Below are 25,134 nucleotides of genomic sequence, written 5' to 3'. Positions count from 1 at the left end.
ATACTTCCTTGTGTACCGTATGTCACGCAAAGGAGTCCTTTCTGTACACAACTTCTCCGGTAGGTATAATTTCAAGTGTTTCCATTGGTGTAGAAAATTCAACAATTCTCACAGCACCTTACAACCAACAGAACTTTTGCGTGAATATTTTTGAATAGGCTCTTGACTTCGTGCCATATATTTACCTGCCTGCTTTTCTTTACGCGTGCTACGTATGGCCCCGCCCCTTCCGTGCTGTTGTATGCGTTTGGAATGCTGTTCCACTGCCTCAGAGCCCCCCCCCCCCCCCACACCCCACCTGGAAAACTCTTTGCCACAGTTCATTTTAACTGCTCGTGAAATATTCCTGGCTTCCGTTGCTCTGGGGAGTTCGATGGTGGCAGTGGTGGCAGCTGTGGCCTTTCTCCCAAGTCACAGTGTAACACATGTGGCATCTGTCAAGTGGTATTTTGGTGTTTATTATTTTCCACTCTCTCTCCCTTGCTGCCAGCTCTTTGAGAATTTTTTCAATTTCTAGGGCTTCATGCGATGTTGGGGATATCTTGGTTGAACAAATGGGTGTTGACTGAATGAGCAAATGAGAGATGGTCTGTTCCTGGTTGTTAATCCATTTTGCTCCGATTTGTAGTTGCAGGTAATTGCAGACCTTCCCTTTTCACATGCTGATAGGCATGTGCTGTGTGAAAGGTATTGGCTTAATTCTTTTTTTTTTTTTTTTGAGTTTATTTATTTATTTTGGGGGGGGGCAGAGGGAGAGAGAGAGAATCCCAAGCCAGTGAGGAGCCCCCAATGTGGGGCTTGAACTCACCAACCACGAGATTATGACCTGAGCGGAGGTAGGACGCTTAACCGACGGAGCCACCCAGGCGCCCCGGTATTGGCTTAATTCTTTGAGAGAAATGCAAAGTTGAACAGACAGGTCCTGCCCTTAAAGAAGTCGCCTAAGAGATTAAACAAGTATTGCTAAAAACATACAAGGTGCTTAGTGTGCTATAAGTCAGCTAAAGGTAAAGTACCATGAAGTTCAAACAAAAGAGAAATTCCTTCTGGCTGGAAGTAATCAGGAAGAGCTTTGTGGAGCAGATTGCATTTAAGGGAGACCTCCAAGGGGTCTGTTTTAAGGTTTGGTCATTTTGAAATGGGTAAGAAAACCATATAATCAAAGGCACAGAGCCAAAAAAACAAGCAAGGTAGTAGTCCAGTCCACCTTGATAGAGGCAATAGTAGGTGGTTGAATGTATCAGTAATTATTTTTGTACTTCACTGTCACTTGGAAGACGAAGAAGTATTCCAAGATAGAAAGTTTTGTTCAAATTTACATGCAGGTATCGTGTCTATTGTCCATTCTGATCATGAATTTATTAATTTTGCTGCCATCCTTTTACTGCTGTTACTAAAACAGCTCTCTCACACAAAACTTCTGGATCCCTATTTGCTAAATTCAGTTATCTTTCCTAAATTCTCATTTTTTAAACCTTTCTGTATTTCTGCTTGACATCGCTATATACTCAACTCTGGTATCAATTTATGAAATACTTTCCCTAGTGTAAGAGACACAAGATAGAAGAATAGTAACAGATGTCCTCTATGTCCTGGCTTTTGTGAACAGTACATGATCCTGCTTAATCTTTTTTATCCTTTGTTGCTATTTCTGCCTTCTAGAAGTGAGTATTCCTTAAGGCTCTATTTTCAGCCCTTTGCCTTGTATTCACTGCTCGTTTATCTCTTTCTTTTCTTTTCTTTTTTCTTTTTTCTTTTCTTTCTTTCTTTCTTTCTTTCTTTCTTTCTTTCTTTCTTTCTTTCTTTCCTTCCTTCCTTCCTTCCTTCCTTCCTTCCTTCCTTCCTTCCTTCCTTCCTTCTTTTTTTCTTTCTTTTTTAAAGTACATAGTGGTTCAGTAATGTTGTGGACTAAATCAGTGTGGGAGAACATTGCTCGTTTTTAATCTCAACCACATTCTGCTGTTGGCTGTTCCTCCCATGCTCCTGTTGCCTCTTCATTTCTAACCCTGACCTCTCTTCTAGGGCTGCCACCTACACCTCTGAGCACTTGTTAGGCATTTCCTGTTGGATGTCCTGCCATAACTTTAAACCAGTGTATGCTTCTGATTTTCCTGGTTTATCAGTGTGATACTTACTTGGCCAGTCAGCTCAACTTAGAACCTTAGTGTTGGATTTAATTACCTTTCTCTTCTACCCTGTATCCGAACAGTCTGCAATTCCCGTGGATGCTGCCCTTGTAATGTCTCCTACATCTCTACCTTCATTATTCCTACTGCTGGCATGTGGTTTTGCATTAGTAATCTGTAGATGATTGCAATTGTGTAGCCTCTCCTCGGCCTCCCTGCCTTCAGCTTGTTCCTCCTTTCCATTCTTCCTATGGCCACCAGAGCCGTTTTCACGAAACAGTTTTGTAACGACACTCTTCCCTTCTCAAACTGTCTTTAAAGATGAGGTCTGAAATACATAGCTTGATGTCCTAGGCTCTCCACAGTGAATCCAACCTACTTTTCTTAGCATTTGCCACTATTTACCCACAGTTGTCTAGACTGGTCACACTGGTCCATAAGTAGGTCTTGCGTATTTCTAACTACATATTTTACCTATATATATCTCTGTCTTTCTCTGCTTTGTCCCCTTCATCCCCATCTATCTCAAGCCCTGTCTGTTTTTGAACTGCTGTGTTATCCCTGTACACAGCAGTCGTTGGAATCTTCTAATATTATTGTCACTAAAACTAATTTTATACCTTAGAGCGGAAGTCCTTGCAGTCTGTGTTAAGCATTCTACCGTGGACACTCTTGGTAGGATTGTGGCGTAGGCAGAAGGGAAAGAAAGAGAGAAGGAAAAAAGAACAAGAGAGTAGAAAAGAGAAGAATCTCCAATACTGTCTGGCTGTGCGGTACTTGGTGAGTCTTGAGATGCCTCCGAGACTTAAATTTCATGAATCTCAAGGTAGCTTCTAGATATCTCACTCTTAAATATTACTGGGTCCGTTTCTCTCTGATATCATTACAGTCTATCTAACACACGTGTTATAGGTATGTCAGCTGTTGAAATCTGTGATCTGGGTGTCTTACTAATGAGATGCATGAAATATATATGAACAGCCATTTTCTGTGTTTATAACTGATGAGTAAACAAAGATTTCAATACTATGAAAGCAGTCATAATATTGCAAAAAGGGTGTACTTTTTCAAATGGCATATATTTTAGAATTTTATTTTGACTATATTACAATTTAAAATTTTTTACAAGAAGTGAGTCAACAGGCAAGAAATACAGGGAGTTATAATTCATATGCTGAATTATTTTGTCATTTTTCTGAAGGGGGCTAATTATTTAAACTAATTATTAGTTTAAATAATTATTAAACTATTAATAGGCAGAATCTAGGTAAGACATGGTTAAGTTTGTTTATCATCCGTGTCCTCCAGAGAGTTTATAGTCAGGCCATCATGTAAAGTAAAGCAAATGTGATAGTATAGAGGTTGAGAAAGTATTGCTAAGTTTTAAAGTACTTATACTCAAAGGAAAATGTTTTGATTCCCTTAAACTTATAAAAAGATAAATTATAGGAGCACCAAAGGCTAATTTCAATGTATTCAAACATATCAAAAGTTTATCTTTAAAGTAATAAATGAAAACCTCCTCACCGTCCCACCCCCCCCCAGAGATGTAGGTTTTGTCATATGTGTGTGTATATAAATATGATATATGTTACATACAGTACATGGTATATATGTGGCATCTGTTGGTATGTGTTATCAACCAGTAAGTTATATGTGTGTGTGTGTGTGTGTATGTGCGCGCGTGCGCGTGCACGTAAATATGTAATGTATCTAAGATATATAAAGCTTACAAATTAAATACATGATTTATTGATTGATATACAGAGATACATATGTGCGTTTAAAAATATGGAATTACACTCTCTACATTATTCAGCAATATAATTTTTTTCACTTAATATTGTAGTCACATCTTCTCACCCTGTATGTATAGATCTATCCTCAAGAAGAATTTAAAGCTCTTGAAATTGACAAGGCTCGCAGTAACATATGTGGAGACCATTTTCAAGTTTAAATTATATAGGTTGTTCTTGGGGCGCCTGGGTGGCCCAGTGGGTTATGACTCTTGGTTTCAGCTCAGGTCGTAATCTCACGGTTTGTGGGTTTGGGCCCCGTGTTGGGCTCCACGCTGAATGGCAGGGCTTGCTTGGGATTCTCTCTCCCTCTCTCTGTCCCTCCCCCTCTCACGCTTTCTCTCTCAAGGTGGATAAATAAACTTACAATTTTTTTTTTATCAGTTCTAGAATTTGAATTATAGTGTGTCATCTTAAATACAGTACCATCTGGGAACTTCTGGGATCTTCCGTAATTAATTCACCGAATATTGAACGGAGCTAACTCATGAAATTTATCAGCCATAGTTCATTATCGCAGCCCTCCGTGGTTTATAAGAAGTGCATCGTTTCCCAGTCTTCCTATCGAGAGGAATCTTGATACCAGTCACATCAAGGATGTAATAGTGATTTATGTTAGTTTACAAGTATCTTACGTGGCCAGTACTGCTGTACTGCTCTGTATGAAATGCAGTAGAGTGGATGTGGCATGGTATGGTGTACAAGGAGTAAGAAGGGTTGGAGAATTATTTGATTTGTGATTAGAAGCAGAAATTTAGTGGGGCTCCTGAGTGGCTCAGTCGGTTAAGCGTCCGACTTTAGCTCAGGTCGTGATCTCGCCGTCCGTGAGTTCCATCCCCGCGTCGGGCTCTGTGCTGACAGCTCGGAGCCTGGAGCCCGTTTCGGATTCTGTGTCTCCCTCTCTCTCTCTGACCCTCCCCCGTTCATGCTCTGTCTCTCTCTGTCTCAAAAATAAATGTTAAAAAAAAAAGTAGAAATTTAGTATCAGATTTTATTACAGAAACATTACTTTTGTTATTTCTTAATTACCGCTTTAATAGTGGTGTAGGGGATAGTCAGAATGTATATGAAAGGCCCTTAACATGTGACAAATCCAGTCAAAAATGTTATGAAAATGTTATGAGGCTCAGATAATCTCTAGTCAGAATTGACAAAGCCAGAGGCTCATAGTTGTGAGAAAGTGATACTGTGGACGTGTTCATTAAGAGCAGCTTTGAAAAAAATGTTATTCTTTGTGTGAGAAGTGACTTATGGTGTTTAATTTTGTGCTGTAGCATCCTTTTGCCTTTTGGTTTTACCTGTGTGCTTACCTATTTCCCCCAAGACTGTAAAGTCCTTGACAACAGGACTGTGTCTGTTCATTTCTCCAGTGTTTAAGCACGGTACTAGATGTTCAGTAAATTTTAAAACGTTACACTGAATTAATGCATTATTGTATCTCATGTGTAATACACAGACCCAGTATACCAGCGATCTGAAGATAATCTAGTACGTTCTAATGGTCCACTCAATCTCCTAGAACCGATTTTAGGTAAATGTTTCACCAAGAGAACTATCTTAGATGTGCTAAAGCCATTTTGACTCTTAAAAAACAATTTCTTCTGAACAATTCTAAAATAAAATGCAATGACCATAAAAGGAGGAAAATTGCACCAGGGGCGGGGGGCACAGCAATACATAAACTCTCACAAATGCCTCAGAGTTGCATTTAATCCTTACGGTTTAATCTTACTGAAACATGTTATAATATTACTGGCTCTCCAAGATTAGGGAGATCATAGCCCTTGAAACTAATTTAGAATTATTTACCATTTGAACTTTTGAATGCTTGCGCCAAGTAGGGAATTTCTTAGGAGCACTAGTTATAAATAGTGTGTCCCTTACTAAGCATTCACTTTCTGCTCACTGTATGTCCTATTTTCTAAGAATTACTTAGCGGTTCTCTGGTTTTATTTTTGTTTATTTTTTGCATTTTTTAGCAGCCCTCTGGTTTTAGATGGGCCGTCTCAACTTTGAACCCCAACCCGCCGTGCTTTATCGGACTGACTTAACACCTGTCCATGTTTGTTCCTGCTTTTAATATCTGGCATAGAAATATGCGTGCACATGTGTGTTCGTATATAATGGTAGGGTGGGTATAGCAGCTTCCTAACAGAGGAAGAGCAACTGATTTTCTGAAAAGACCTTTCCACCCCCACCTTTTTTGCAGACAGCCGGAGTTAATCCTTACATGTTTGATTGGAACAGCTGAGAGAGAGTGTTGCATATCTGAAGGTCTCCGGTGGACTCATGTTGCCTCTGAGCTGGGGCCACCTCCCTCTTTTCTAGTGCCGATCCTGCCAGCTGTCCCGGCCTCTGTTAAAGCACAGTGAAGGAGGTGTTAAATGATACACAAACATACACTGTCATGAAAGGGATCCCTTTACTGCATGTAGCGGGGCGACTTCTTTTTTCTGCCCTTCCTTGCCACGACAGAGGGGTTTTATACTGTTAATCCTAGCACCTGTCTCTGCCGGAGACGGTTAGGAGGGGTGTGTGTGGCGTGTGTGTGTGCGTGTGTGTGTGTGTGTGTGTGTGTGTGCGCGCGCGTGCGTGCGCGCCACCCTACTCAAGGAGGAGTAGAGAAATAACACCAGTCCCATCTGCCTTTCCATGTCCTGGATTGGGAGTGTTCCCCTCTGACGCATTTGAAGCCGGGAACATATATATCATTTGGATCCTGGATACCTTGTGCTTCCTGCCGTTGTTTTTTTTGTTTGTTTGTTTGTTTTTTACTTTTTGTTTTTGCCTCTTTAAGGAGCCCGTGTTCTCTGTCCTGGCTGTCGTTCTCTGCCTCTTGAGTTTCTGGTGGTGGAGTTGTCAGTTTGAACCCACCAGAAATAGCAAGTCTCTACTGTAGTTTTCAGACTGTAACTGGTAACTCAGTTGGAGGTTTTTTTGCTTTTCCCCTGAACACTTCTTCTGTGTAGTGTTGAATGTTACTGGGGTGGACGCTTGGGCTGAACCAAGCTCCAACTTCATCATCTGAGCCAGCAGACCTATCTGCGTAGACTGGGAGGCAGCCAGAGATTTTTGGGTGCTACCTAGTCCCTTTGGACAGGACAGCCAGATCAAACAAGGCAAAAGCATAGACGCTTTTAGTACTGTCTTTATCTGAAGATATTTTTCCCCTTTGCTATGTATGGTGTATATTGTATGGATTATCAATATCCTGTTGTCCAGGTAAGCTGAGGGCTATAAGGTTTTTTTGTTTTTTAAAGTACCGTTTGATTGATGTGAAGGTTTTATGGTGGGATGAAATGCCTATAAGCTTTCTGTCTTTTGACCTGGTACCACTCAGGGCATAGATTTCCCATGGTACTTTGCTAATTTGCTGAAACAGAAGGTTTGAGTTTTATAGTATTGAGGACTGGGCAGGGGAGGTTACTTTCAACTCTAGAAGTTCTTGAAACTTCAGAGAGATTCCTTTGCGCGCGTGCGTGCGTGCGTGTGTGTGTGTTTAAACACAGCGAGCTTGCCATCATAAATGTAACATACTAAGTCACCGTATTAAAGTATACTTGAGGCTTCATTCTGAGTAGATGACAAGCACAGATGGCAGTTGCTGTTATGTTTCAGAAAGGTAATGTACGGTGGGGCACTCTCTACACACTCAGTGTTTTAGACTGTTTTGTGATGGGATTAGTGGCATCTTATTTATTAACTTACTGAAGTCTAGAATCAGAAAATTTCAAGTCATTATGAAGTATATTCCAGATATCTACCATTTGCCTTTAAATCGGTAGCAGTATAGTGAGTGAAGTTGAAGTATCCTGGATTCTGATTCAAGCTATGGCGTTAACCACCTCCATGATATGCTCAAATAGCTTCATTTGACTTGATTTCACTCTCCCTATGTATGAAATGAAGGGGTTGGACCAAGTGATCCTTCATAGGTCGCGATTCTTTGAAATATTAATGGATTGTGCTGAAAACCTAGAACAGGAGGATAAAAACGGTTAATACAGTTAATTCTGAATTACAGATACTAGCAGTTTTCTCAGTTTGTTTCGGTTTACGTTTATTTTCATGGTACTGCATTATTTTTTCCTTTGAAATGGCCATTTCTCTAATAATTAGCTCCTAAGCTGTAGGTTGGACAGAAATGCATAGGGTTAAAGGAAGTGACAAACTAACCATTACATCCTATTGTGTATTTTGGGCCTAAAGGCTAACCAGGCTATTTTTAATTGAACCTATTGGGTAAGCTCTCCAGAGGAAACTCCCAGCTCTCATTCATGGCCACCAGGATTGAAGTCAGATGGGAGGGGATGTGGTTATGTTTCTTCAACTATGTGTTTTACTTATATTCTGTTATATGTATGTGTTTCCATTATTTTGAGTTATTCAGGTCAAGGGTATTTACCACAATGAGGTTTTGATATATTTGTGGGTCTTACTTACCTGTGGACTGTTTCTCTACTGGCATAAAACAGTAGATTGGTCCACATAACAGTTTAAGGCTGAAAGTGTCATGAGACTAGATTAGAAACAAAGCTTCTTCCAAGTAAATATTGATGTGCTTTTGAAGAGAAACATCTGTGAGCAGTATTTTTCTGAGACCCAGCTAGCAAAGTAAGGGACTTGTAGTAACAGTTGTATAAGTAAAATTGCGGGGAAAAACTGGAAAAGCAAAAGTGTTCCCAAAGAAGATTGAAGTATCAGAGATCTATGGAAAAAATAATTATAATGTATAAAAGAAGTTTTGGGGTAGAAAACTGGCCACCTCCCAACAAGGGAAAGGTGGTGGGGTGGATTAAAGCGTTCCTATTTAGAAATGACAACATTTGCTAGTCTTTAGCAGTGCAATTTTATTCGTTTATGATAAAATGTATTTGACACCCTTAAATCTTTTTAGTCATTAAGTTTTTTTTTTTAAATTTTTTTTTTCCAACGTCTATTTATTTTTAAGACAGAGAGAGACAGAACATGAACGGGGGAGGGGCAGAGAGAGGGGGAGACAGAATTGGAAGCAGGCCCCAGGCTCTGAGCCATCAGCCCAGAGCCCGACGCGGGGCTCGAACTCACGGACCACGAGATCGTGACCTGGCTGAAGTCGGACGCCTAACCGACTGCGCCACCCAGGCGCCCCAGTCATTAAGTTTTAGTATTGGTAAAGGTAGCGCTCAGTGTTTGAAACAACCCTTTCCTGGCTTTGCTCCATTTAGTAGCTATATTCTATCTGAAATTCAAGTAGCTTAGAAATGCAGATAATGAGATTTTAATTTTAAGAGTACACTCTCTATTCCACCACATCAGGGAAATGAATGAGATTGGAAAAACAATTTTAAGTTGAAGGATCCAAAACTATTTTACAATCTTATTTATTAATTCAGTTAGGGAAACAGTTTTCTTTCAGCGCCTTTGTAAATGGGCAATAGGTAGCTGTTGGCTACCTAAACTTTATTTATTTAAAAAAATTTTTTTTAATCTTTTTATTTTTGAGACAGAGAGAGACAGAGCATGAGCAAGAGAGGAGCAGAGAGAGGGAGGCACAGAATCTGAAGCAGGCTTCAGGCTCTGAGCTGTAAGCACAGAGCCTGACCCGGGGCTGGAACTCACGGACCGTGAGATCATGACCTGAGCTGAGGTCGGACGCTTAACCGACTGAGCCACCCAGGCGCCCCTTATTTTTTATTTTTTAAAATTTACATCCGAATTAGCATATAGTGCAACAATGAATTCAGGAGTAGATTCCTTAGTGTCCCTTCCCCATTTAGCACATCCCCTCTCCCACAGCCCCTCCAGTAACCCTCAGTTTGTTCTCCATATTTATGAGTCTCTTCTGTTTTGTCCCCCTCCCTGTTTTTATATTATTTTTGCTTCCCTTCCCTTGTGTTCATCTGTTCTGTGTCTTAAAGTCCTCATATGAGTTGAAGTCATATGATATTTGTCTCACTGACTAATTTCGCTTAGCATAATACCCTCCAGTTCCATCCACATAGTTGCAAATGGCAAGATTTCATTCTTTTTGATTGCCGAGTGATACTCCATTGTATATATATATGCCACATTTTCTTTATCCATTCATCCATCGATGGACATTCGGGCTCTTTCCATACTTTGGCTCTTGTTGATAGTGCTGCTATAAACATGGGGGTACACGTGTCCCTTCGAAACAGCACCCTGTATCCCTTGGATAAATGCCTAGTAGTGCAATTGCTGCGTCGTAGGGTAGTTCTATTTTTAGTTTTTTGAGGAACCTCCATACTGTTTTCCAGAGTGGCTGCACCAGCTCGCATTTCCAGGCCACCTAAACTTTTATCTCCACTGTAGTTACAAAATTTTCTTACTAGCTTCTGTCATATTCTTATACTTAGTTAAATTAAAGCTCCTCACTGGATAACGTGTGGTTCTGTACTGATGCATTATGCCATTGGAAATCATTGAGGATATGGCTGAACAGTATTTTTTTTAATTAAAGATTTGGCACCTGTTTTTTAAATTGTTTCTAGAATTGCTAGTGTTGAGATAACGAAATAAGGTGAGTTCTCAACATAAGGCAAAAAAGTATTTTCAGAACTTGACCATTCATTGCTCTTATTGTTAATAAAATCACGCCTATATTAAGAGTACGCAATTGAGATTGGTTATCTTATTAGTTATGATTTTTGTAGAGCCAAGTCTAGACCAAATCAGGTTAAAATACAGGCAGAGTAAATAGATAGGGGCTTGCTTGCTATGATTTAAAGGACAATGACTATGGTCTCCCTGCCCAGAAAAAAAAAATCTATTTATTGAGAAACTATTTCTGAAATTATTCTTTTGAATTAAACATTACTGCCTCTGGCTGGATGTTTAAAATGTAACTTGTTAGGATGGCTACTGTAAAAAAAACAAAAAACAAAAACAAGAACAAAACACAAAATAACAAATGTTGGCAAGGGTGTGGAGAAATTAGAACCCTTGGACACTGTTGGTAGGAATGTAAAATGGTACAGCTGCTGTGGAAAACAGTATGGTGGCTCCTCAAAAAATTAAAAATAGAACTCCCGTCTGGCCCAGTGTTTCCATTTATGGGTATATACCCCCCCAGATGGAAAGCAAGGTCTCAAAGAGATATTTGTGTACCCGTGTTCACAGTAGCGTTATTCACAATAGCCAGAAGGTGGAAGCAACAACCCAAGTGCCATCAGTGGATGAATGGTTCACCGAAATATGGTAATACGCACAATGGAATATTATTCTTAAAAAAAAAAAAAAAGAGGCAAATTCCAACATAAGCTGCAACATGGATGAACCATGAGAGTAGTCCTGCTGAGTGAAATGAGCCGGTCGCAAGAAGACAGGTACCATATGATGCCACTCATATGAAGTACCTAGGGTAGTCCCATTCCTAGAAACAGAAAGTGCAATGGTTGTTGCCAGGGGCTCACAGGGACAGGAAGAATGGGGGGTTATTGTTTAGTGGATACAGAATTCCAGTTTTAAAAAATACAGAGCGTTCTAGAGACGGATGGTGGCAATGATAGCACATTACCAATCTATATGATACCAGTTGACCCTTGAACAAGACAGGTCTGAACTCTTTTGGTCCACTTTTATGTGGATTTTTTTTTTTTTACTGTTTTGTAAATATATTTTCTCTTTCTTATGGCATTCTTACTTTTTTTCTCTAGCTCTATTAAGAGAATACAGCATATAATACATTCAACGTGCAAGATATGTGTTGATCGTCTCTTTATGTTATCTGTAATGCTTCCAGTCGACAGTAGGCTATTAGTAGTTAAGTTTTGGGAGAGTCAAAAATTGTACATGGATATTCGACTGCGTGGGGGATGAGGGCCCTTAACCCTTGTGTTATTCACCAGTCAGCTGTACTAGAAAATCACCGAGGGTAAATTTTATGTTACGTGTATTTTACCACAATACAAAATATCAAGGGGAAAACATAACCCTTGTGGCAGGTTAGGGTTTCTCTATTATCACCGTGTGTCCTGAGGCACCCACTGAACACGTTGGCACCAATTACCATTTTGAGGTGAATGGGGCAGTTGGAGGAAGAAGAAGCGAGGTCTTCCATTGTAGGGGGTGTAGCCAAGTGTTTGAGGGTTTCGGACAGCCAAATACAGCTTAAGGATCTTAGGCGTCTGGAAGATTGGGAGACAGAAAGCTGCCTGTCTGAAAGCTCCATTTGCCTACAGCACGCTCGGGTCTGCAGAATGTTGTGGAGTGAATTAGCCCACGCCTGTCCACTTCTTTGGGGGAAGGCGACCTGGATGAGGTGCAGGGAACATGTATTCCTTAATTTCTCATTTTGAGAATTTTTTTGAGTGCCTACCATGTGTCATGTACTGTGCCAGGCACAGGGATTTGGTGGCGAAGAAGACAGGAGAACGTCCAGTAATTTAGTCGGAGACACAGCGTATTTTAGTATTTAGCATTGGGGAAGCAGCAGACCCATCGCAGTTGTCATAGATTCACCAGCTGTTATTATCTTGATAATCTGGTTATGGATAAATTTGTTTATATCCCATCCCATTTTCATATTTGTCTAAGATTTCCTTAATCTCTCACTGAATACAGAGAATGTGTACATAATTTCAGTTGTATGTGTGACTTTAGTCGAGTAGACTTTGGGATTTTTTTTAAAGATACAAGAGTATGTTACTCAAATCTAGATACTAACTTGTAAAGTAACGTTCTCTAATTTTTCTAGCCTCACCTGTGTCTTAGATAAGTATGTTATTTGGGGTCTCGTTCTAAAGGTTTGACTTTTGAGGGATAAGAAATAAATAGGAGGGTTATTCAGGTTTTGTAAGCATATAAGATGCTTCCCTCACCTTTTTTTCGAGAATGGGTTCTGTGTAACTGAACCCTGCCTAAACTAGAGGAAAGAAGTGGGGAAATAATAGAATTACCCTTAATTTGGCTTCATTTATGCTAAAGGGAATGTGGGGGGAAAGGATATTAAAGTGGCATTGTGTTAGAGATGCTTCTGGGAGGGCATTTAGTATCTATTAGGTGTAAATTGTTATTTACATTTAGGGTTATTGTGTGGGGGCGTGCTGTGAAAAGCTTTTATACTAACAAGTTTTTATTATTTCAGGAAATGCTATCCCTTTAATGTTGCTTTTCACTTGGGTGTCAGAGGCAGCCTGGGAAAATAGGAGCAAAACCTCCCTTCTAGCCGGGGACTGTTGGATCTGCTTTTATAGCATTGCTGGTACGTGGGTGGAAGGTACGGAAGTTGAGTCACAGCTAATGTCAAATTGTGCAGAGCAGGAAGAGCACCTAAAGTTGTGAGTTTTGGGTTTTGTTTCGTTTCGTTTTGTTTTTTAATCAGTGGGCATCATTTTGTCTAGAATCTGAACTATTCTACGAAAGTGAAAACTGAGGCCTTTCTCCCACTCTCCTTTTTTACCTCTTCCTTTTAACTTCACATTTCTAAGATACCGAAGTAAATTTGTAAATTTGAACATATTCCCAAGTACCCTTTTGGGAGAAAAGAACACTTTTATACCGTTTTGATAACAGCATGGATACTCTTCATTCTCAGGTGCCCATGTATGTGAAGTAAATGGTTAGAGCTAGAAATCAAGGCATTCTTGTTTGATTTCAGCAAACATTTCTTCATCTGCTGTGTATTCAGGCAGTGCGTTAGGAACTGGGGATACGGTATGAAACGCACAATTCCTACCCTCAGGTCGTTCACCGTCAGTAACCCCAACAGTTGCGAACCATCGGCTAGGTCCCAAGGCATAGGGAGAAGGGGTACCTAACCTAGATGTGGGAACAGGTAGGGCCAGGAAATGCTCTAGGGTGAGGGGGGATCGCTGAAGTGAGCTTTGGAAGATGAATTAACCAGTCAGCCAGATAGAAGGCCATATTCAAGGGAGTAAGAATGTGAAACAGAAAAGAACAGAAACGCGGTGTCATTGCGGAATGTGGGTCAGTGTGCTAGGAGCAGAGAAGAGCGCTGGGTGGTAGGAGGGGAAGAGGGGATCAGAGAGTAGAATGAGGCCGGGTGACGTGGTAGGCACCTAAGAAGAGTTCGACCTTCCCCCCCTTTTAGGCTGTGGGGAATAGTTGAGGATTTGAATCAGGGAAATGGCATGGTGGGATTTGCACGTAGAAAGAGGTCCCTGGTGGTGGTAAGCATCTCGGACAGGAAGAATGGCAGATGGGAGGCAGAGGGCGAAGTAGGAGGCTAGATACCAAACCACGTGGTCAGAACTGAGTTTGTGGTTCTAGGGACAGAAAGAAAGGGCAGGTTTCATAGAAATCAGAAGGACTTCCAGTTTGGTGTGGTGTTGAGTGAGAAGGAGGATCTTGGAAGGAACCCAGACATTCCATCCCAGAAAATGCCCTGGAATGAGTTGCTCCTTGGTACCCTACTGGGCATATTCAGCCACTAGGGGACTCCAGTTGTTTTGCTGGGTCAGATCCAGGCTGTTCAACTGCACCTTCTTTCTCTTGGGCCCCAGGGAGCAAACTGTCCTCTGTAATACAGGCCTTGAAAGCCAGGGACACACTTCAAAATACCCTTCAGTTTGTTCAGTGCTCATTATGATGCTGTTATTCGGTGTTTATGAGAACCATCGTAATATTTATTTGGATGTTAGCTCATACTAACTCTTTCTTGTGGTAATGACTGTTCTAAGCTCATCTGCCATATAAAATGTTGGTCCTACATGTACGAAAGAAGCATGAATACCAGGCCAAAGGAAACTTGCGTCCGAGCCCTCGTCCTGGCCTTTTTGCATGTAGGGATTCCTCATTTGCCTCTATATTTTAAAAAAGATTTTTGGGGGGACATGTTGTCTTTTTTAATGTACAGAGGCTGCAGTCACACACAAACTTCAAGAGAACTGTGACTTTCGTGAGGGTGGTGAATGCGTGATGGGGAGTGGGGGACTCTGTCTTGCTTAAGGTGTTTTGCCCCTAGCACCGTAGTGGACTAGTGGATTCAGAGAATGGCATACGGTGATTCTCAGGTTTGTTTCTTATACTAGAACTGAAAACATAAGTAATTCTCCCATAAACGTGATTGAGATTTTTCCCAAAGTCCACTGGGTTGCCTTTGCTTCCAGTGAAACTCACCCACCTCTTTTCTGCTTACTCTGTATTTTTTTTAAAACTCGACTGCATTTATCTCCTAACTGGCTTTGCAGTTACAAATTGAGAAAATGCAAGGTGTTCTACCTTCCAGATCATTTCTAAAAATGTTAAATAAGAACAAGCCTAGTACTGATCTATTCCTTTTCTCATAGTTGTTCCCTCCTCACCTCCAGTGTTTAAAGGTCCCATTCTTTGGTACATATTTCCTTATACATTGTGGATTATACCAAAAGTATGCAATTATCTGTTAAGTGCCCAGAATAGTGCCCGACTTATTGTAGGTATTCAGCAAATGGCTATGCTTATGCCAGTTTCTTCAGGTTCTCCAGATTGGTGGTTCCTATGTTCTTTTCAGAATTGTTAAAATGATTATTAATGTGTGTAGGAGTATGATGATGTTATATTGGACAGTGTGCCAAACCAAGGCTGGTTATGCATTTTGCTAAACAAATCCTCGTAGAGATAGCAAAACACTATGCATTCTCAGTGTGATTTGTGATTTTAAATTTTGATTTCTTTCGTATATATCTTACACATAGGAAGCTTAATTTTAGGATTAATCTCTTTGCCTTTGGGTAATCTATCAGAGATTATAATAATAAACACATAATGAAAATACAAATAAAATCCCTTTTTTAATGTTTATTTTTTTATATTTTGTGAGAGAGTGAGAGAGAGTGCAATCGGGAGGGGCAGTGAGTGGGGGGAGGTGGACAGAGGATCTGAAGCAGGCTTTGTGCTGACAGCAGAGAGCCAGATGCTAGGCTCCAGCTCACCAACTGTGAGATATGACCTGAGCGAAAGTTGGAAGCTTAACCAACTGAGCCACGCAGGAGCCCCAAAATCCTTTTTTTTTTTTTAAGTCATTTATTTTGAGAGAGACAGAACGTGTGAGCCAGGGAGGAGGAGGAGGAGGAGGGAGGTGGGGGGTGGGGGGAGAGAGAGAGAGAGAATGAATCTCAAGCAGTCTCAGTGCTCAGCATAGAGCCCCTCATTGGGCTCGATCCCACAACTGTGAGATCATGACCTGAGCCGAAATCAAGAGTCAGGTGCTTAACTGATTGAGCCACCCAGGTGCCCCAGAATACTTTGGAGTAGGCCCTTATTAGAATACCAAAAAAAAAAAAAATCTTCATTTTTATGTGAAAGTGATAAACACCGTAAACTCATCATCCACACAGATTATTTTATTTGAAAATTTAATAATTTAAGGTAGAGAAATTATGAAATTTACATTGGGAACTTAAAGACCAGCAAGAGCACTTGTAAAGGGCAGAATCAGGACTTAGACTAGGACTTCTGGACTGAGTCACACCTTTATGCTTTTTTTCACTCTTGTTTTAGTAAGAAAACATTAAAGAAACTCTTATGTTCAGTAAACATTTTCCCAAATCTTTTATATCTGTAGCACATGGTAGTAAGAATTACTGTTTACAATGATGGCACAGATGCCCAGTGTATAGATAAGAAGGAGTTTATGATTTTCAGTAGAGGCTGAAATACCGAGGGCGGGGAACACAAAGGGCAGATTCTCAGTTAACCAGGATTTGTAATGAACCTGGAAGCCTTAGGCAGACAAATTTGCATACACCTTCCTATAGACCTTAAGTTTCTTAAGCAGTCTTGTTTATAGACACTTTTTTCAGAATCCCCAGGTTTTTAACAGTAGAAAAAAATAAGCACTTCTATTACCTTCCTCCTGTCTTTTGGTCCTTTGCAGGCATTAGACTGGTTTAGGACAGGCAGATTCTTGCCGGTTCCCATTCCTTGAAAACCTTCCTGTAAGTGGTCATTCAGCTTTTCACATCTTTCATTAAATCCACAACTATAAACTGTACATCAGTGGAGATATTTTTTAAATACTTTTTGTTTCATTTCTTGTTTAATTATCAGGTATTCACGGGTGGAATAGTTTAAATCTGTATTAACTATGGTGAGCTGCTGTGAATGCTTCCAGTGCTGTGTAATTAATGCCCCCATAACAGATATTCATTCCTTAAAATATGCCTGCACATGGCGCCTGCCCCTCCCTCCCTCTCTCTCTCTGTCTCTCTCTCCACACACACACACACGCACACGCACACACGCACACACGCGTGCGCAAAGCACACAACAAACTGCCATTCTCCAGCAGGCCTGTTTCTGGAGTTGGGAGATGTCAGCCTGCCGGGAGGGGGTGGGGGGAGGAGGAAGAGGTGGGGCTCTACTCTGATTAATTACCTTAGGCATTCAGGGGTGGGGCTTCTTTCAGCCATCTGCCTGAGATATGGGAGGGAGCTGGAGAAAGAAGGAGGGGGAGAGACTGCCAGAGAGGAAGAGAAAAGAAAGGAAGAAACGCTAGAAAGAGAAAGGAAGGAAAACGGGATAAAGGGAAATCAATCACCCGCCCTTAAATAGCTGGCTTGGGGGGGGGAGGGGGGGAAGGAAAGCTGTGGAGGTGTGCCCCAGCACGACCGCCCTGAAGGGTTCATCATCTGTTCCATTTGGTTTATGGAGAAAAAGAAAATGGTAACTCAGGTAAGATTGTGTTTCCTCCGTGTGTTTCTTTTCTGGTTTCTGGGATCTAAGTAAAGATATGGGGGTCGGGTATACTAAACAGAGTTTTAATAATGATTGTCTTCCCAGAAAAGGCCAGATTTATTGTTACTAACTGAAAAGTGTTAGTCTGTGTCTGTTGAGAGAGAGAGAGAGGGGGAGAGAGAGAGAGAGAGAGAGAGAGAGTGTGTGTGTGTGTGTGTGTGTGTGTGTGTGTGTGTGTGATGTGTCCGTATCCTTTTTTCTCTCCCCCTCCCTCAGCTCCATAGCAGATTCCTGTTTCCTGTTCTGTGCAGCTGTAGCTCAGGAAAGACCCTGTGGGGATTTGTCTACCTCTTTGTCTTGGTTCTGAGAAGAGGGAGGGAGAGAGACTGCAGAGGTAGGAAGAGATTCTTACAGACTGCCAAAAAGAGGGGAAAGGGACCGACTTCCTTTTAAGAATTGCAGAAGAATTTGTGTTCTAGGGAAATCTGATTCCTGATTCACTCTGGTTTCTCAGGGCTGGCTGTGGAATTGCAGTTTCGCTGCCTTCGCTCTACATGGCTTGTTAAAAATGAAGGCTAGAAAAATAGGCTTCGTTTTCATGGCTTTGTTACTGGTAAGGAATGTTTTCAGTAGGAACCCTGGGAATATCCAGGTGTAGCTGAGGCAGGTCGAGCTCTCCCCGAGAGGAGAACAAATCTGAACAGATAAGTGACAATCACACGGGCATTAAAAGGCATTTGAAGGAGAGGGAGTCGGAAATGGAAGATCTCTCTCCGCTCGCTCTCCCTCTCTCTCTGTCTCTCTCTGCCTCTCTCTGCCTGTCTTTGGTTATGCCAGGCAGTATCTAATCTGCATTTTACCAAGTCATTCCTGACAAATGGAAAGGTGAATAGCCTTCCATGGTTCCCCGGGTAGTGCTCTTTTTCTCATTGGCACCTTCTGTACGTTCCTTTACCCTTTTTCCTTTACACGTAGATAGGGAATGATGAGGCTGTGGTTGGAGTGAAGTCATTTGCATGGTCGAGCCTTCCAGTCCTTCAGGCTCAGACCTAGGATCGGTGTCACGCCAGGCTTTTATGCTCTGTAGGGAAATTTCATCACTGGACAGTGCTTTCCTTTTAAGGAGGTTGCCCTTTTTTTTGTATTCTCTCTTCTCTTTTCCTCTCCAAGTTACCACCACCGGAGGGCGAGAGAGTCGGCTAGCTCTCTGGATAGAGGCATCATTTTAGGGGCAGGAACAGTGTTCCGTTAAATGTTATATAATGCCCTGCAGTGCTGTTTGGAAAGAGGGAAAGCATCAGGGAGATTCTGCCAACATGACCTAGAGGGAAGGGGAGTTTCAAAGAATGTATCTTTCCAAAGTAATTTTTCACCAGATCTGAGTTCAGAGATTATCGAGAAACCCCTCCTCTTTTGGAAAGGAGAGAAATCTTGGAAATATTTTCTCTTCCACTTATCCCTTCGCTGTCAGCCTAATTAACTCTTTTAAAATATTGCTTTACTTTTTAAAAATTTCCATAAAAGAGAAGACCTATTTCTGGATTCTCTTTGTTGCTTGGGAGATGATACTTCTTAACCTTGGAGCCCTCATTCAATTTTCATTAACTGGCAATATTACAGGGCAACAGCTCTCTCCTTTCTCAGCTATTACTGAGGGCTTTTCAACTACTTGACTTTTCATTATATATATTTTTAAATCAGTGAAAGAGTTCTCTAAAGTAGTGCTTTTTATAATCAGAGGTTTTCTGTGGCCTCTTGGAACATGTGCCCTGAGTTTCTGGAGGAGCGTGTGTAAAACACAAGTTAGAACGCATGCTTCTGCACACTTAATATTGTGATCTGAATAATTGGTATGTAAGGAAACTGTAGTTTTAGCAAGTGAAGCAGAAGAAAGAAGTAGAAACGGGGAGATTTCTTGGTGGTTAAGAATTCTAACAGATTTAAAATCACGGTGATCGTCTCAGGATGTGCAGGATGCTGAGAGAGGAAGTTGCTCATTTTTGCCCACCCCGAATTTCTACAAGCGGGAAGTGCAGAATATCAAATTTGTGGATTTTCCGTATGGCAGCATTTTTGTTTTGGTGTATATACTTTCTGTGTCAATGTAACATACATAGTTGTTAGTAATCTAGAAAAGAAAAAAAAAATGAAAGGAGATAACCAGATGGGCCAACTCTTTCTTTGTCCTTACAGGTTTGGGGTTTTTTGGGTTTTTTGTTTTGCTTTGTTTTGTTTTGATTTGGTTATTTTTGTTTTCCGTTTTTCAAGCCAGACATGTAATCCTAGTATTTGATAATGATCTGTCACATAGACTTTCTGAATATAAAACGCGTGTGCCGTTTAGGGTTTGGTTTATCAAAGTTAAATGGCTTATTATAGCATAGTATTTACTGTCTTGACCAGCATATTAAGAAAAGTATTTAGATCTGTTTTTATCATTTTGTCACCTCGGTTCTTTGCATATTGGATCTTGACATTCCTGTATCCCTTAATTTTAAATTAACTGCTCACTTGGTGGAAGAAAGGCAAAGTGCTTTCAGATCGATATTAGATCCATATCAGCAGTTGCTCGACGGGTGCACCTTATTATTATATCGGCTGTGGTTTTATGAGGCCCCTTTTTGGTATAATTAGCAAACGGCTCTGCCGTTTACAGTAGGTAATCAGTGTTTTGCCTTGAAAGAAAAAGCAAAAGACAGTTTAATCACAAAATTCTATTATACTAGACAGACATGCCCAGGTGACTTTTTAAAATATAACTTCAGGTCTACCCGCTGTTCGTGTGAATGGTGTAGGTGTATTTATTTCTCTGAGATACTCTTGTTATTTCTGAGCAAGTGACCCAAATTACTACATCCCTTCACATCTATGAAAATAACCATGTAGAAGAAGTCATTCTTGTAATAGGTATAAAATTAGAAAAACAAAATTGCAGTCGACTTCAGTGAATAAGAAAAATGGTTGGCCTGACATAGACTCAGTTACGCTATTTGTTCTTGAAGGGGAAAGTCTACCAGGCAGAGAGGAGAAAGGTTGTACGGTGTGGTGGATGTGAAAGAAAATTTTTGTACTCTCCTGTAGTGTAAGACTGCCAGTTTCTGTGGAACACAAAGCCCTCCCTTTCTTGGACAGCTCAGTGCTTTGCTGGCATTTTCTTCAAAATCTGTTTTCCATCAGGACCGAGAGGAGGGAAGGTGTTAAGAATAAGGGAGGTTGGAAAGGGGGCTGCTGTTCCTTTAAATAGTGCAGGGAGCCCATGTGGCAGCAGGCCGGCTCTGGAGTGTATTCTTTTGTAATGAATCACCAGTTCCATTGTCTGCTATCTCCCCTCTTTGTAGCTGGAAGGCTGAAGTCTTTCACCTGAGCTGCTGCCCCATCGCTATTCTGTTCCTGGGTGGTTGGGAGAAGAGGAGAGGGAGGGTGTTCTATGCTTTAATTAAAGACAGATAACTGAGCAGGTATGTTTTGCTTTGTTTCATTTTCCCGTGTCCTTTCTGGGTTTGGTTTTTTGGAAATGAGCCGGAGTAGGGAATCAGTTCTGAGATTTAGCTACGCGTAGTCCATTTTCTGTGGATTTTGGAAGTACTCGGGGATTACTCAGTCTCCATTTTGTGGCCTTGCTTCAAAGCCCTTCCATTCTCTTGCCGGCCGGTTCCACCCGAACCTCATCCCAGCCTCCATGCCCAGAGCCTGGGCCCACACGGTTTGTTTTGGCACACTTTCCACTTTCTATGGGCTGCGCGGGACTCTGGGAAGTTGGGGGTAGGTGCAGATTGTGGGCTGGAGACTAATTTATGTTCCTTTACAATGAACCAAAAAAAGGCTCACTCTTTCCGAAGATTTGGTTTCTGGCGGAATTCTTGTACACTGCTCCGTATCTTTACTTCTAACCATTTCCTTGCCAAAGCCAAGATGGGCTCTTGAAAAATACTGCTGTGCTAAAAATGACTAAGCTTTCCTGAAAAGATACCCAGAATTCCATAAATGTGATTAAATCCGAACAATTTGGACTCGGTAGATGATTCTCTTCTTCCCAGCCACCCCCCTACCCCCACTCCCACCACCCAAACACACACCTTTTTGCCCTTCCCTTTTTTTCTTTTTTTCCTTAACTTTATCTTTCTCCTTAGTGCTGCAGTGCACACTAGGTAAGCCTTTGATAATCTCTGCAAGTTTGCATTGTCACCAAGGACGTCTCCGTGTGGCCAGGTAAATGGCGCTCTTCCTCCCTCCCTCCCGGTGACAGCGCCCGGCGGAAAGTCTTGTGCTCTTCCCTGAGATTTTCAGACTCCTGTCTGTACGGATGGCCATGTGGAAACAGCTTCATCTCTCCTTTGACTTGTGGTCTGTGGAGTCCTCAGATGAAAACATCTCTTTGGGTAATTCCTCACCTTGGGTGGTTTCTCGGGCATCTCTGTGCCATACTCAGGTGGTCACCTGTGATGATTCAGCTCCTCTGCCCAGTGGCCCTTTTCTGGTGTACCATTCCTCCCTGGAGCCCGACGTGGCTGGTGTCCCAAGGCATCTCGTCCTGGAGCCGGAATCTCTCTCTCTTCCTGTCTCATCGTTCCCAAACCGCCCGGCCCCCGTCTTCCTTAAACTTTCTTCGCAACACTGGGGCTGTGAAACACAACAAACACAAACAGAACATGCCCCTGCCGCAGATGCCTTGCCGTTTTGAATGTAGCAGCTTTATTATTGGGCTTCGGTGCTCAACCTCCGGCCTAGGCAGCTGGGAATGCTGCAGTCCGCCATCATGCTGTTTGTGGTGTTCCCATTGCCCAGATGCTTAAACGTCCCTTTGTTTCTATTAGAGTGATGAAAGTCGGGGAGCCTTAGAGTCCAATAACTCATTAGAGGTTGTTGGCAGAGTGCGTTATTATTTCAAGTGCAAGTCGGATTTTGTCACTCCTGTGCCTTAAAAACCTTCCCGGTTGTTTGTTTTCCTGAAGACTTATTAAATCCAGTGTCCTTACTCCGGTCCCTGAGGCCCTTGTGTGATCAGGAACCCCGCTGGCTCCCCAACCTTCTCTCCTTCTCTTCCCATATTTCGCCCCAAAGACACTGGCCTCTTTGCTCGTCTCTTACCACACCTTGTACCCTCCTGCTCAGGGCCTTTCCTTCTGTTTTTCTCCCAGCCTGAAATGCTTCCCACTTGGCTTCTCAAGGGAGAGTGCTCCCTTGACCGTCCTGTGTCAACTTGAACTGCCCTATCCCCATATGCTGCTTTTCCTTTATTTAACACTGATCTTAGTGCCTGTCGTTACTTGTTAACATGTTTGTTTATCATCTGTGCCACCGACCCCTCCAAAGAATATAAGCTCTGTGAGTGAGGTCAGGGACCTTCTCAGCAGTGTGTTGTATGCTCACTATCTAGAACTATGCCTGGCGTGTAGCCATAATATAGCTGATCAGCTAATCCTGTCAGGTACTGGGCTAAACAGCATTGAAATCCTCTCCATGACCTTGTCGTTATCCCCTTGGTACAGAAGAGGAAACTGAGGCACAGAATGGTTAGGTAACTTGCCCAAGTTTATACAGCTCCTAAGAGATGTTCTAGAGGTTCGTATCCATAGACCGGCTTGGGACTCCATACTCTTAAGCACTGTACCCCCAGTGCCTTTTGTAGGTATTATATATTCAGTCAATATTTGTTGAATGTGTGAATGAATTAATTTAGTTGAGGCTCTGATTCACTTCTGGAATTTCCATCTCTGACTTATTCAAGGCTTTGATGGAATAGAAGTTGACCCTTGAACAACATGGTTTGAGGTGCACATGCCCACTTACTGTGGATTTTTTTCAATAAATACAGTACAGTGGTGTAAATGTATTTTCTCTCCATTATGGTTTTCTTAATAACATTTTCTTTTCTCTAGCTTACTTTTATATAAGAATACAGCGCATGGTACATACAGTATACAAAACATGTGTTCATTGACTGTTCATGTTAACAGTAAGGCTTCCGGTCAACAGAAGACTATTAGTGAAGGCTTTAGAGAATCAAAAAGTTACATGCAGATTTTTGACAATGTGGGGGCGGAGGCGGGGTCAGCACCCCTACCCTCCCATTAAGGGTCAATTGTACTTGAAAAAGCAGGGAATTTACTAATGAATAAAATGAATCCATTGTAATAGTATTATTTTATAGTGGCAGATAATATTACAGAGTACATATTATGTATTAGGCACTTTTGTCAGTGCCTTGTGTATATTAAGGCATTTATTCCTATTAGCAGCCTTATAAGTGCCGTTAATGTCCATGTTGTAGGAATTAAGAAGAAACGGGGGCCTCCTGGGTGGCTCAGTCAGTTAAGCATCTGACTGTTGATTTCAGCTCAGGTCATGATCTCATCACCATTTGTGGGTTTGAGCCCCGTGTTGGGTTCCATGCTGACAGCGTGGAGCCTACTTGGAATTCTCTCTCTCCCTCTGTCTCTGCCCCTTCCCTGCTCGTGTGTGCACATGTGTGCTCACTCTCTAAATAAATAAATAAATAAATAAATAAATAAATATTAAAAAAATAAGAAAGAAGTTAGGAAACAGGGATTCAGAAAAGTTAAGTAACTTGCCCAGGGAGGCAGTGTCAGGATTTAAACCCCAGAGAGTTTGTCTCTGGCTTCCCTGTTCTTAACACCACTAATAAAGACTGTTATTAAAGCAAGTTTTTTTGTTTTTGCTTACCTGCTTGACACCAGTTTTACATACACATCACATTTACATATACATAAATCATTATTATGGGCGTATCATATCACTCGCCAATCTCTTTTTGAGATCCGTGGTGTTTTTCCCATCCATTAGACTGAGATTTGAGAGGTCAGGCCACTGGGCGGCACTAGATACGGACAGAGATAGGTTTCAAGCTTGAAATCTATGTCATTCCAGGTCTGCATTCTCTTCCATGATACTTAGCAGCCTCATAAGATAAACAGTTCCATTGTTGGCCCTTCAAAAGTAGAAGAGTTTTCCTTACGGTGAGCTAAAATGTCTTTTCATTATGCTTTTCTCACTGTCCCCTGGTTCTGTCGTCCAGAGTCGCACAGAACTTAATCTCTCTTCATAAAAGCCAAGTATTTGAAGATAACTGCTAAGTGTTCCCTTTAATCCTCTGTTCTCTTTGCATTTCTTACCTACTTCCTTGTGTTAGTCCTCACAGATACGAAAACCTCCAGTTGCCAGAGATTTAGCTATACTGGACTAATTACCTTGATTTATGTGAATGGTTTATCATTCTGCTAAGTAAAATATCAATTATGAGTATTGAGGACCAGATCTCTGTTACAAATTTTGTTTTGTGACAGGTTTGACTTCACTCCGTTTTCATAGCTTATTGATCAATGAGGGTATCTCATCTCCTAAGTAGAATGTTATTTCTCTTTTCCATTGTAAGCCATGCATGCAGCTGTCAGCTGTTTGGCAAGAACCTACCTGTCGTCTTTTAAAAAAAAATTTTTTTTAACATTTATTTATTATTGAGAGAGAGAGAGAGAGAGACAGAGCGTGAGCAAGGGAGGGGCAGAGAGAGGGGGAGACACAGAACCTGCAGCAGGCTCTATGCTCTGAGCCGTCAGCACAGAGCCCGACACGGG

At 41.5% G+C, this 25,134-nt stretch overlaps 1 protein-coding gene across 12 annotated transcripts in view; it reads left to right on the top strand.

The window, feature by feature from the left end:
• Positions 1 to 25,134, top strand: part of RBFOX2 (RNA binding fox-1 homolog 2) — a 216,357-nt gene that overhangs the window by 99,510 nt on the left and 91,713 nt on the right. For 3 of the 12 annotated variants that reach the window (XM_032594034.1, XM_030320517.1, XM_030320520.1), the window contains exon 1: positions 17,341 to 17,539. The exons of the other annotated variants lie outside the window; for them this stretch is intronic. In XM_032594034.1, the coding sequence (XP_032449925.1) occupies positions 17,513 to 17,539 (27 nt within the window). In that variant the 5' untranslated portion in view covers positions 17,341 to 17,512. Of the gene's footprint in view, positions 1 to 17,340; positions 17,540 to 25,134 lie in introns of those variants that run through there. 12 annotated transcript variants of the gene reach the window in all.

Source organism: Lynx canadensis, chromosome B4 (genome assembly GCF_007474595.2).
Source record: "Lynx canadensis isolate LIC74 chromosome B4, mLynCan4.pri.v2, whole genome shotgun sequence".
In the NCBI taxonomy this organism is placed as follows: Eukaryota; Metazoa; Chordata; class Mammalia; order Carnivora; family Felidae; genus Lynx; species Lynx canadensis.
Note: the sequence above shows the minus strand (reverse complement) of the source record. Positions and strands in the feature narration are given on the sequence as shown.